This window comes from Dromaius novaehollandiae, chromosome 4 (assembly GCF_036370855.1).
Source record: "Dromaius novaehollandiae isolate bDroNov1 chromosome 4, bDroNov1.hap1, whole genome shotgun sequence".
Lineage (NCBI taxonomy): Eukaryota > Metazoa > Chordata > Aves > Casuariiformes > Dromaiidae > Dromaius > Dromaius novaehollandiae.
This window is the reverse complement of record NC_088101.1, coordinates 87,973,550-87,986,023: the sequence shown is the minus strand read 5'-3', so window position 1 is coordinate 87,986,023 and position 12,474 is coordinate 87,973,550. Positions and strand designations below refer to the sequence as shown.

Sequence of the window (12,474 nt, the reverse complement as noted above, 5' to 3'; positions counted from 1 at the left end):
CCTTCTGCCCCGGCCGAGCACAACGTTCGCGGGCTGAGCGCCGCTCGCCCGCCTCAAGGGCTCTCGGTATCGCCTTCCTAACCACTGTGAGCGGGGCCGCCCCACACCTCTCAGTATTGACTGTTTTAACCTTTAATAAAGCCTTTTGTAACGTGCCGGTGGCGCTCGGTGCTGCGCAGGACCCCCCCCCCCCCCATCCCGGCACGCAGGAAGGAGCGACACGGGGGGAAGCACTTGAGTGCCTTTATCAGGGGGACACAGCACGGGGGGCGGGGGGGAACGTGGTATGGGGGGGGGACAAAGCCCATAGCTTGAGGTGGGGGAGCAGACTGGGGGGACATGGTATGTGGGGGCACTGATCCCTATGGGGGCCGTGGCCCATAGCTGGGGGGTGCAGCACACGGGGAGCAGGGTCCCTGACCAACGGCAGGGCAGCGGGGACGGGGCCACAGCGGCACGGAGGGGCTGCGGGCAGCTCTCCCGGGGCTGAGCCGGGCTCTGCCGGAGCCGGTCTCCATCTGGGAGCCGCAGGCAGCTCCCTCTTTGGCCTGGGAGAGCGGGGCCTGCCCCGGGGCCGAGCTCAGCCCCACAGCACGGGGGCTGGGGCCACCCTCGCGCCCCCCTGCCCCACGGGGCCCTGGGAACGGAGCAGGACGTCGGCTCTTCCCCAGGGCCCGCGAGCTCCTGGCAGCGCCAGCGGAGGAAGGAGCGGGGAGGAGGACGGCTGGGACAGGCCCTCCCGAGGGGAACTAGGGCCGAGTCCTGCCAGGGGAGCGAAGGGAGAGGAGCGGGGAGAGGGGTGAGCGGGGCACAGCGTGCGCGGTGACCTAAAAGCCGCTGTCCCCGGGGCACGCCGCTGGCCTGGAAGGGAGCGCAGCGCCGCTTCCTCGGCTTTTTCCAGAGCAGGAACACAGCTGCAGCCCCGCACATCTGGAGCTGGGCCCCACAGGGAGCTGGGCGGCCCCAGGGCTGCCTCGCAGGGAGAAGACTGCTCTCCTCCGCCCAAGGGAGCCGTGCCGCCGCCAGGGAGGGCGGCCCCGCGGCCGCTGCGCCCACGGGGAGCGGCAGCCCGGGGGGGACGGGCTCCCCGGGGCCTCCGACCGGAGCGGCGTGTAACGCAGGTTTTCCGTCTGCCCTGCGTCCCTTCAAGTTGGAACTAGAGCTGCCGGGGGGGGAAGAGGGGAGCCAGCTCGGCTCCACCCACAGCATCTCCCCTGCCGCCTTCCCCCGGGGAAGGGTGTGGGAAAGCACTGGCCCCGGTGCAGGGAGCAGGTGTAGGAAAACAGCTTTTGGCCTAGGAACCGGTGGGACCGGGCAGAGCTGCATCCCATTCAGACGGAACAGCTCCAAGCCCATGTTCCCTGCGCGTGGACACGCCGTGCTGCGGGCAGGGTTTGCTCTGGGAATGCCTGGGAGCAGAGCCGAGCTCCGCACACGCACGGGTTCCCACCCGGCCGGGTACAGGGCTGTGCTGCGCAGCAGGAGTCGGGAGCCCGCGCTGAAACCTCCTCGCTCGCAGGCCGCGGGGCGTGGGCGCGCTGCCCCGCTCCCCCTCGCCGCACGGCCCTGGACGGGCCCCTACGCCTGGCCGTAGCGGAAGATCTCGGCCAGGTCGTAGCCGGTCACGGCGAAGGAGCTTCCCTGCGGGTCGCAGAAACGGGCGCCGCAGATCTGCGTGTCAGTCACACACTCGGCGTGGCAGTGCTCAATCTGCAGGGGGACAGGGAACGACAGCAGTGACACAGACCCCACTAAAACAAGTACAGCCTGCCGCAACCGAGCCCAGGCCCCTCCGCCAGATCCGTGCGCTCCTACGAAGGGGTGGGCGCAGCCGGAGCACGAGGGGCAGCGGCAGCGGCGTTACATCTGAACAGCATGCATGCTGGGCAGCACGGGAACGCGGCCAGGCCAGCGGACGTGGCGAGGTCCTGCCACGTCAGGGGCGCGAGATCTGTATCGTGGTGAGACAGAGCAGCCTCCCTTCCTCGGACCTCCCCGGGTCCAGGACAGGGCTGGGGATTGCACCAGGAGGGAAGAGGAGAGCTGCGCAGCCCCGCGGGAGCTCGGATTGGGCCCGGCGGGGTTTTCCCCAGCCCCTCTCGGCGTCTCACAGCAGACCGCACCACGGAGCGGCAGCTGATCCCGTGGTCCCACCGGGGTGGTGACAGCTTTGAGTGACCCAGGCTCGCTGCCGGCTCCCCGCCTCGTGCTAACGGCGCAGGAGCTCACCCTTCCCCCAGGCTCACCTCGACGTCGTCCGTGTCCCGGTTCTTGCTGAGCTTCCAGATGTGAACAAAGGAGTCCTCCGCCCCCGAGAGCAGCTGCAAGGGGAAGCGGGACGGGGGCAGTGGGGAGCAGCAGGCTGGGCGATGCTTGGGGCTGGGGACCGCAGAGCCCAGACCCTTCCAGCAGAGACCCGGCTACGGGCCGCGGTGCCGCGACGGAGGCTGCAGCGCTGCCGGGCCCTGCGGCTCTGCCCCGGGCAGGCAGCCCCGTGCGCCGGGCGGAGGGAGCGGCCCGTCCGGCAGCCCGTGGAGTGCCACGCTCCGGGCCCGCGGATCCCCGTGGCCGGCGCCGCGTCGCGGACAGCCTCACCTTCCCCGTCAGGGGCGCCAGGTCCAGGGCGTAGATCCAGCGCGCGTGAGCGTTGACCTCGGCCCGCAGGACGCCGGTCGCTGCCTCGTACAGCCGGATTTGCCCGTTTCCGTAGCCAGCAGCAACGATGCCGTTCCACAGCTTCACGGAGGAGCAGGTGCAGCTGGGCACAAGGACACGCTTCAGCCTCCCTCCCTCTCGGCTGCAGACCCACACGCTGGGGGGTAGCGCTGGGCTCCCCCCGCCAGCACCGCCAGCTGCCCTCCCGCCCCGGAGACCCAGGAGTGCTCTGGCAGGGGCGTCTCAGACCGCCTCACCCATGACGGGGTCCCGTTGGATGGCCCAAGCTCCGTCCGAGCTCCCTCCACCTCCCACACTCACCCCAAAGCAGGGATTTTGTTGAGCAAGGTGAACTCCTCTCCGGAGCTCCAGATGCACAGGCTCCCAGAGTCATCCGCGGTCACCAGGTCGCCAGCCCCATCCTGCGGGAACACGAGCAGCATCGGCGTCGTCCCGCGGCACCGCGCACGGCACAGCTAGCTCAGCCGGCGGCACGGACGGGAGCCGCAGCTGATTCACACCAGACGAGTTATTTGCTGACCCAATAGCCCGTGCCACTGAATCGCTACAAAGAAAAGCCGCCTGCAGCAGAACGAGCTTAAAGTTTAACCGCTCAGAGAAACTGCTGACACATTTTGTCAAAGAACAAGGCTTGACAGTGATTGTACATGGGCATTTCAGTTTAAACGTGTTAATATTTGTCAACACTAATTACACGCAGGATAAATTTCTGAGAACAATTACTACCTCTCCTCCCTCTGCTTTCAAGTCTCAACATACTTCACCTTAACAAGCACCTGGGATTTCACAGGGAAAATGCTCTCTGCTTGCTGAAAACCTTTTTGAATAAATCACAGTACAAAGTCCAAGAGAGGCATATTAGGGGACAGGGATGGATGACAGAACAGCTTTCACATAAACAAGCTAAATATCCAGGCTAATTGGGAACCGGTTCTAAGCAATTAATTGTTCAAGGGAGTCCCAAAAGCAGAGAAAGTTAAATGTAACCAATTAGAGAAAGTATATGAAAAGTGTCCTCGTTGGGAAGGAGGCAACCAATAATGAGGAAGCCAATTAGTGTGTCTGCAGAGCTGTCACCCTGGGACAGGATGGACTGAATGTAGGGAAACCCCACCCTGACTCCAGCTTGTGCTTTGTATGATCACGCAAAGCTATTTTCATTTGACATGAGAAAGGTCACAGCGGGTATCAGTGAGCGACAGCTTGGATAAGAAACCTCCTTCCGTTCGGTGGGGAGGGAAGGCTTGTCACCACAACAAAAGCCTCCTGTACCAAGCCCAGAGATGCTCCCTCATCCTGCGTGCAGGCATGTGACTGTCCTCGGCTTCATCATCTCCCTGGGCTCCAGCAGTCAGAGCAGGGTTTTGTGAGGATGATCACAGTCCTGCACTGGCAGCTCAGTGCCCCCGGATTGCTCCAGAGACACAGATATGACACGTCTTGTTGTGCCTCCATTTTACCTGCAGCCTCCAAAATGCAAATGTGTGAAAGGTCAGCTCGGACCAGGGATGCCCTCACAACCCTTCTCAGAAACAGTTCACATTTTGCAGTCAAGTGGGTTTCTGCTGCTCCCAGGAGGAGAGAATCCTGGAGTAACTCACTGCTCTAATGGTGGGAACTTTAATTGTAGCATGGGTTTATTCACAGCCAGTTTTGCTCATTTGTTCTCGTACCAAAACTGCCCTTTAGCGTAAATAGCTCTTCTGTGTTCCTAGCACACACCCAGATGTATCATAGGATATTCTCTTTGGTCTAATAATTAGTCATACTCCTACAGTCACTCTTTGTGCAAGAGGATCTTGGATCCTTGACCATCTCCGTTGGCTTTCAGTAGAGTTTGTGTTCCCAGAAGACGGGTGACCAGAGCTGAGATTTCATTTAGCTAAGAAATGTGGAGACCAAGACCCTGAGAAGTGAGGGATGGGTCAAACTGATGACGGATTGGGATGGTTGGGGCAGCCGATGAGATGGCTGCTCCCAGCTGTCTCTCCTCACGGCTGCACGAGTGACTGAGTAGCTCAGGGAACTGCTCTGAAATACCACAATTTACCATGCGGTGTTTTAAACAACGTCTGATTCCAATTTGCCTTACCTTGGCCTCAGGATGACACGCACAAGCCACGGCAATATAGCTTACAGGCTCTTTGCAGCGGGGGCTGAGGGTGTGGGCATCTCAGGCCACCTTCTTCTGTCTGAGCCTACCCTGGCCAAGGAGACGGCCCTCGCGCAGGCAGCCACGAAAGCTAACGACCGTGGTGAGGGAAGGGGACGTTAGAGCTGCCTGCTGTCCTGCACTGTGGGGAACGGCCCGGCCCTCTGAGAAGCCTGCGTGAGTCCGTCACTGTGCCCAGGGGACAGGGGGAGTCCCCCCACCGCCCCCCAGTCCACGGACCCCACCAACTCCTCTGGCTCTGGGCAGCTCAGCTCAAGGGGCTGCTGGCGACGCCGACTCCACCGCGCTTCCCGGCGCGCAGCCGGCAGGGAGCCCTACCGGAGCCCGGCCCAGCTCTGCCGCGATGTCGGTGATGGCGTCGCGGTGCTCCTCCAGGACCTCGCTCACCGTGACGTTCGTCCCTTTGGGGGGGACGTCAAACACCAGCACCAGCCCGGAGGAAATCCCTGCAGACGGACCGGAGGAGGCGTCAGCGGGGAGCCGTCCCGCCCTGCGTGACACAACCCTCTTGGCTGTCCCCAGACCGCGGTATTTTACCCGGAGCTGACAGAAACGCCTTCCGGTGCGGCCCTCCCTTCTCCTCCTTCCCCGAATTCCCATGCTTTGCTCACCCACGCAGATGAAGCGTCCGCTAGCCGCTGCGATCCCTCGAGCAAACACTGCGTGCGCTGAAAGGAAACCAGGAGCTGGTTACGACGCGCGGCAGCTCGCGGGAGCCAGGAGACCAGTGCGACAGCGTGAGAGACCAAGACGCCTGTCTGAGTTTCATCTTTAAGGCTGGTCCCACAGCTGCCGTACTGGCTCCCTTCTGAGCTCTCCACACACCCACTAGGCCCCATCAAAGCTGGGCAGAGGAGTCGGGATGACACACTAACCTCTTCTGCGCCCTTCTACCCGCCTCCTGCACAGGACTGCTTTGGCTAAGCCCTAACCGGACCCCAAAAGCGGTGCTGCCGGGGGGCTGGAGGCCAGAAGGAACTAAGCTGCGCTACAGGAACGTGCAATCACACACGCCAGGGCCGGGCAGAGGGTCCGGAGCACTCCTTGTCCTGCTCCTGCTGCGGGATTTACCTGGCGGCTGCTCCATGACATCCAGTGCATGCCAGTAAACCATGATGGAGCCATCTGACTCGTACATCTGCAGAGAGAAAGCAACAGGGTGAGATTCAAGATGGTGGGAAAAGCTTCTCCTACAACTTTGGGCTCAACTGTTACCTAAGAGACGCCAATCTCCTCCAGGGAGGAGCTCCAGAACGTACCCCAGCATCGTCCTGTAGCCCAGGAGCCCAGCTTTCTTCACGGAGCTCATCCTCCCAGCACCATGTCTCCGTTTCTTGTCCTCCACGGAAAACAGTCTTACCTGGATGCCTTTCTGAGAGGTCAGAACCAGAAGAACTCGAGACGGCAGGACACACCAAGCAGCCTGGGAGGAAAGACAACTCAGTAACAGCCCGGGGAGGGAAAAGAAAGGGGCAAAAAGCCCACGTCCCTTTCCAAAGGTGGGACGGTCTGCATCCACCCACGAGGACACACGTGTGGCTCCTGTCACAAGATAGGGGAGGCTGGTACATACAGTCCTCACAGACCTCTCCAAGCTTTCCCAAACCTTCCCAGGAGGGTCCTTCCCTCCCAGCCCTGCCCCTCCCTGCAATTAGGGCACCGTGGGCTACTGCGGAAGGCCTATCTGGGCCATGTGGTGGATGGCTCTTGTGGTTGAGGGGTCTTATCTAGGTGGGTTAGAGCAGCTTGGCAGTAAAGCTCAGACACCTGCTAAGGCCAGTGTTCCCCGGCCAAGAGGCAGGTGCACATCAGTGTCACTGTGGTACAGTAAGGGAAACCGAAGCAAAGACTGAGACACAACTGCACAGCAAGTGCCACGTGCCCCTTCTCAGACGGCCTGTGAGCGTCACTGCACAGTGCTGCCCCGCAGCCCCGCTCCCACCGGTCTGTCCGGATCTCGTCGAGGCACCGCACTCCTCTCACCGAACGCCTGCGCTCCCCGCACACCTCCCCGCCACCCCCGTCCCCCGCAGTCGAGCCGGGAGCAGCCCCCGAGCCCCTACCTGGGTGACGATGGAGGCGCTGAGAGCCGGCCCGCCCTCCTTCACCTGCAGCTGGCGGTGGGAGAAGCTGAGCCCGTCCGCGGCGGCGCTGACCATGTTCACGGCGGTGCCGTGCACGGTGCTGAAGTAGGCGAGCTGCTTGTCGGGCAGGCGCAGCACACTCAGGTTGTTGTACAGCGCCGAGCTGCTGCTCTTCAGCTGGATGCTCTTCTCCTTGCGGTACATCCTGCCGGGGGAGGGGCCGCAGCGAGGGGGTGCGTCAGCGATGCTGACCCGCACACTGCCTTCTCGGGGGGGGCCCGCCCTCCTTGGCGGCCTCCCCCCACCTGAAACACCCCGTCCCCACGGCCTCCCTCTCCCAGGAACACCCCCCGCCCGCGATGCCCTCCCCGAGAAGCAAACCTCCTTGGGACCAACTCCTTCTCCCCCCTGAGATGCCCCCGTGCCCCCCCAGGGACACCCCCGCCCCCCGAGGATAGGCCCTCTGACCCCCCCCATGCATGCCCCGGCCCCTTCTGCCCTCCGGGGATGCCCCCTCCCCTCGGAGCAGCCCCTTCCATCATTTCCTGCCCCCCATGGACACCCCTGTCACCCTGCCACGGACACCCCCACCTCCTCCCGCCCCCCACGGACACCCCCATCGCCTTCTGCCCCACAGGGACACCCCGTCCCGCCGGGACGCCCCCTGCCTCCCCCATAGATGACCCCGTGCCCCCTGGATGGCTCCCCCGCCCCCCAGGACAGCCCGTGCCCCCCATGGATGCCCCCACCCCCCGGGACACCCCCTCCGTCCCCTCCTGCCCCCCGGGGCTCCCTCCTCCCCCCCATGAGCACCCCCACCCCCCCGGGGCGCCCCCACCGCCCCCCATGGGCCCCCCCGTCCCGCCGCTACGGCCCCCCCGCGCCCCCGGGACGGCCTCGTCCCCTCGCACCCCCCGGGCCACTTCTCCCCCCCCCGCCAACCACGGACCCGCTCCTGCCCCCGGGACGCCGCGGGCCCGGCACCCCCCGGCGCTCACTCCGTGTCGGCCGCAGCCATGGAGACGCCGTCCCGGCGTGATGACGTATGCGGGCGGCGCGCGGCGATGGCGTCACGGCGCGCCGGGGGCGCGGCTGGCGTTGCCGTGGTGACCAGGACGCCGCCCGCCAGGGCGGGGAGCGGCCGGCGGGGCCGAGGTGGCCCGGGGGGCCCGGGGAGACCGGGGGGCCCGGGGGGCCGGGGGGGCCCAGGAGGCGGGGAGAGGGGTCCCGGGAGAGCAGGGGGCTCGGGGGGGCTGAGCCGGGGCCTGGTGGGGGCTGGGGCGGTACCGGCTGGGGGGGGCTGGGGTCTGTTTGGGGGCCCTGGGGGGGGATTGGGGGTGCTGGGGTGTACTGGGGGGTGCTGGGGTGTTTTGGGGGTGCTGGGGTGTACTGGGGGGTGCTGGGGTGTTTTGGGGGTGCTGGAGGGTGCTGGGGTGTATTGGGGGTGCTGGGATGCACTGAGGGGTGCTGGGTGGTACTGGGGTGTATTGGGGTGTACTGGGGTGTATCGAGGGGTTCTGGGGTGTATCGAGGGGTGCTGGGGTGTACTGGGGGTGCTTCAGGGTGCTGGGGTGTTGTGGGGTGTATTGACATGTTGTGGGGTGTATTGGGGGTGCTGGGGTGTATTGGGGGTGCTGGGTTATATTGGGGTGCTGGGGTGTATTGGGGGCTCTGGAGGGTGCTGGGGTGTACTGGGGTGTACTGGGGTGTACTGGGGGGTGCTGGGGGTGCTGGGAGAGCAGGGACACGCTGGAGCATGTTTGGCGGAGCCGGGTGTGTCGGGGTGGGGGGCGCGGTGGGGTGGGGAGCGGGCTGGGAGCTGCGGGGCAGGGAGGGGCGGCAGGGCCCGGGGGCTGCGAGGGGGCACGAACGGGGCCCTGGGGAAGGGGCTGCAGGCGGGGGGGGATGAGGCCTCGGGAAGGGTGGCGGGAGGGCTGGGCGCTGCCGAGGGGCCGGGCCGGGGGCTGGGGGCTCCGGGCGGCGGGAGGGGGCCCGGCTGGGAGCAGGGAACAGGGTGAGGGCCTGGGCGCTCTTGGGCCCCGCGAGCCCTGAACCGGCTGCGGCTCTGCAGCATCCGCCCTCCCCGCTCAGCACCGGGCTCTGGCCGGACCCTGCCGCAGGAGGGAGCTCGGGAGAGGAGACCACGGCCGGAGGCCACCGCTGGTGCCAGCAGCCTCTTCGTCATCCCTCTGCCCCGCGCTGGCCCGCGCTGCTCATGTCCCTGGTGAGAGAGCTTCCCTGCCCCCCTCACGAGGACTGCGGGTCTCTCCACCCCACGGATGACGGAGCCGTGGGGCCTCATCCTGCCCTGTGCTGCTGCCCCAGCCTGGGCTCCCGTTGTCGGTCCCCAGGGCAGTACAGAGAGAGTCTGGAGCTGGGAAAGTTGTTCTCTCTCCATGCAGAAAATGTCCTCCCGGGAGCGAGCAGCAGCCTCCAGGTCGCGAGCGGAGAAGTCCCGGCCGCCGCTCGTCGCTGCTCCCCAAGCGGAGCTCGTCCCCGGGCGCCTGACTGAGGCCGAGTGGCTCTCCCTGGTCGCCGCCGAGGACCGGGAGGAGGAAGCTGGGGACGTTTTGGCGGAGTTCTTGGACCACGTGATGGACGAGTGCTACAAAGTCTACCTGGCTCGGCAGGTGAGCGCGCCCCGTCGCGCCCCAGGGACAGCCCCAGGGACAGCCCTGCGTGCCGCTCGGTGACAGCGGGTGCCACCCGCTTCCCAGGGCGAGACCAGGTTCCTCCCTGCTCCGTGCTTTTGTCCCTGCTCCGAGCGTGGCTGGCAGGCGAATCCTGGAGGATGGTGCTCGGTGCTCCGTGTGTCACCGACAGCCGGCTGGGAGGCGAGCAGGGGAGGCCGGGGAAGGCTCGGCTGCCCGGTTTCAGAGTACTGCCAAAGGCAGCCCTTGGCAGCGGGGAGGGACGAGCAGGGTCCTTCTGTCCTGCGGCCGAAGGTTTGGCCCCGTATCGTCCTCCCTTGGCTTCCCCGCTGCTCCCTCAGGCTGGGAGCGCGCCGGGGAAGCTCGCTGTGCCTCAGAAGTCCTTCCTGCCCCTGTGGGTGAGAATCTGAGCGGATACCACAACTCTGCGGTGCGCTCGGATGTGCCCTCTGCTCTCGCCTTCCTCCCAGAGAGGTGGCAACCTCCCCTCTCGGCCGGGGGTTACACGTGCCGGTGGTTTGAACCAGCAGTGTTGCAATGAGGACGAGGGCTGCAAATCCCCGTAGGACGAGCGGGGCAGGGCAGGAGTCTCGTTCTAGCTCCTCTCCTGGCTTTGTCCTGGCTTTGCCGGTTGCTGGCTGCCGAGCTGTCTCCGTGTCCGGCCTGTGCTCCGCAGCGCGTGCCCTTCACCGTCAGCCAGGCGAAGGACGCCCTGCTGCAGATCGCCGAGTGGCGCTTCCTGACGCGGGACGAGGGCGAGCCGGACGCGGAGGAAGATGCCTCCTGGCAAGAAGATGAGGAGCCTGAGCCCCGCGTCACGGATTCCTGGGCACAGGGCTCCGTTCCGGTCCTGCGAGAGCGTCTGTCGCCAAGCCCGGACGAGACGGAGGTACGACGGGCCCCAGGCCCTCTCCTGTGACCCCCAAGCACCTGAGCTTTCCCTTCCGCTGACCGTGGGGTCGTGTGAGGGGTGAGTCCCCGCCGGGGAGGGCTGGGCTGTCGTGGGACGTCCGTCAGCAAGGCTGTGAGCGATGCCTCTTCCCTGGCCCAGCTGCACCCACTGGCCCTGCTGCTGCGAGTCCTCCAGATGTTTTTGCAAGGCCCCTGGTTGAGGCCGCGGCTTTCCCCAAACGTGCCCTCCTGGGCAGCCAGTGGGTCCTGGCTGACGTGGGAAAGGGGGGTGAGGGATAGCAGGGGGGTGAGGAGTCGCAGTGAAGGAGGTTTGGCCCCTTCTTTGCGGCTGCTCTGGTTGCCGGGTCGCCGTTCCCTGTGCATCCTCCTCCCCAGCGGCACCGCGGCAGCTCTAACATCGCTGACCCCAGACACTCGGTCTCTCCCCCCTCCCTCTTCGTCCTTTCCTGCGGCAGGTACGAGCGTGCGGGTCCTGCAGCTGGGGGGCTGCAGTCAGCGCCGAAAGCAGCAATCTCTCCCTGGCTGCACGAGTCCAGGGCCCCCCCTCCGCCACGAGCACCCCGTGCTCTGAGCCGGGCTCGGGCACCGACGACCTCCTGCCCGAAGAGGCCGAGCCCTCCCTGGAGCCCCGCAGAGTGCCATCGCTCCCCAGCCTGCCCCTGCTGCAGCACGAGCAGGTCCCCGTGCCCCGGCGCTCGAAGAGACGCTCTCCTCCGGACGGCCACGTCCCGCCCCCTCAGCCACGCTCCCTCTGCCAGGCCAGGGCAAGGCCTCCGCAGGAGCCCCGGGAGGGGCCGCAGGACTGGCCTGGCCCCCGGAGCGTGGGGGGGCCTCTGCGGGAGGCAGGGGAGGAGCTGCTGCAGCAGCCGCTCTGCCACGCGGACGCGGGGGAAAGCTCTGTGGGGAAGGGTAGCCGCCCCAAGCCTCCGTCCTCCAGCAACCTGATAAAGATCCAGAGCGGGGGACCCTCATGCAGCAAGGACGGAAAATACGATAAGCTTGGGACGGCCCCAGGAATCTCCAGGCTGGAGCGAGCCCACCGGCCCAAGCACTGGGTCCGGCCCCAGGTGGAGGTGCTGGACCCGGCCGCGGAAGCCAAGAGGCCCGGAGGTCCCCAGGCTGCCTCCCGGCGCGGTCGGCAGAGCCAGAAATTTGGCAGCTGGGGATCGGAGCTCAGCAGCTCCAAGCTCCTCCACGAGGTGGGAGCCGCGAGAGAAGAGCACCTCTTGCCACCTCCGAGGAAGACCCTGGAGCCCAGCAGCCCGGTGCCCTGGGAGCCGGGCGCCTGGCTGGACTCCATTCAGCCGGTCCCTGGTGTGACCGTGAGGGACGGCGGCAGCGTGAAGCGAGGGCCCTGCCTCCCCGCTGAGGAGGAGGAGGAGGAGGCGGCCGAGAGGGACCTGAGACCCATCCGCCTCACTGTGCCGGTCCCGGCCCTTGCCGTGGAGCAGGTCACAGGCCGCCGCAGTCCCCAGATCCAGCACGTGTCCCCCATGTCCGCCAGGCCACGGCATCAGTGAGCGGCGCGTGGGGCGAGCCCCGGCTCGGGGCTGCACCGGCCCCTTCCCCGTCCCCCGGCCGGGCTGCGCGGCCGTGCGCCGCTGCTCAGCGCGTCCCACGTGCTGCGTTGGTGCTGCGTGTTCCTGGGGGCCGCAGCTAAGACCTCCCCGAAGCTCCTCCTGCATCAGTCTGCTCTTCTTCCTCTTCTCCGAGGGACGCTGGCGAGACCCCGGGCTGCTCTCCTTGCGTCTCCCGGGGCCCGGTCTTCTCCTGCACAGACCCACCCCTTGCACGAGCCCATGGTGGGACACGCTGCTCCGAGAGAAACGCCCGGTCCTGTGCCGGCTCCTCTGCCACTGGTCTCTGTGTTTTTTTGGGAGTTTGGAGGACAAGCGCACCGCAGCCTGGTTTATTCCCTCCTCCCCGCCTCCCCTCGGGGCCGAGCGCACTCACGCGCTGCTCCGCGGCATCCCCGCTC

The 12,474-nt window shown here is 66.2% G+C and overlaps 2 protein-coding genes across 3 annotated transcripts; one reads left to right on the top strand and one right to left on the bottom strand.

Moving 5' to 3' along the window:
* Positions 1-116: 116 nt before the first annotated feature.
* WDR54 (WD repeat domain 54) lies at positions 117-8,041 on the bottom strand. 2 transcript variants are annotated; one of them, XM_064511740.1, is made up of 10 exons: positions 7,932-8,041; positions 6,913-7,138; positions 6,210-6,272; positions 5,921-5,987; positions 5,461-5,517; positions 5,168-5,295; positions 2,977-3,077; positions 2,596-2,758; positions 2,247-2,321; positions 117-1,710 (listed from the first exon to the last, which is right to left on the bottom strand). In XM_064511740.1, exons 1-10 carry the CDS (start codon positions 7,949-7,951, stop codon positions 1,579-1,581), a joined length of 1,032 nt encoding a protein of 343 aa, XP_064367810.1. In that variant the 5' UTR covers positions 7,952-8,041; the 3' UTR covers positions 117-1,578. The 2 variants fall into 2 exon arrangements, with proteins under 2 accessions (XP_064367810.1, XP_064367811.1); XM_064511741.1 differs by having other exon boundaries at positions 7,883-7,974.
* C4H2orf81 (chromosome 4 C2orf81 homolog) lies at positions 8,016-12,352 on the top strand. The gene is made up of 5 exons (XM_064511739.1): positions 8,016-8,088; positions 9,025-9,157; positions 9,336-9,563; positions 10,261-10,473; positions 10,952-12,352. The coding sequence occupies exons 2-5, from the start codon at positions 9,149-9,151 to the stop codon at positions 12,014-12,016; spliced, it is 1,515 nt and encodes a 504-aa protein (XP_064367809.1). The 5' UTR covers positions 8,016-8,088; positions 9,025-9,148; the 3' UTR covers positions 12,017-12,352.
* Positions 12,353-12,474: the final 122 nt, after the last annotated feature.

Coding starts and splice junctions, on each gene's coding strand:
- WDR54 (XM_064511740.1), bottom strand. CDS start 7,951: ATGGCTGCGGCCGACACGGA. Junction 5,988..6,209: donor CCTCTCAGAAAGGCATCCAG/GTAAGACTGTTT, acceptor TTCTCTCTGCAG/ATGTACGAGTCAGATGGCTC. Junction 3,078..5,167: donor CAGAGCTGGGCCGGGCTCCG/GTAGGGCTCCCT, acceptor GTGTTCCCGCAG/GATGGGGCTGGCGACCTGGT.
- C4H2orf81 (XM_064511739.1), top strand. Junction 9,564..10,260: donor AAGTCTACCTGGCTCGGCAG/GTGAGCGCGCCC, acceptor TGTGCTCCGCAG/CGCGTGCCCTTCACCGTCAG. Junction 10,474..10,951: donor CAAGCCCGGACGAGACGGAG/GTACGACGGGCC, acceptor TTCCTGCGGCAG/GTACGAGCGTGCGGGTCCTG.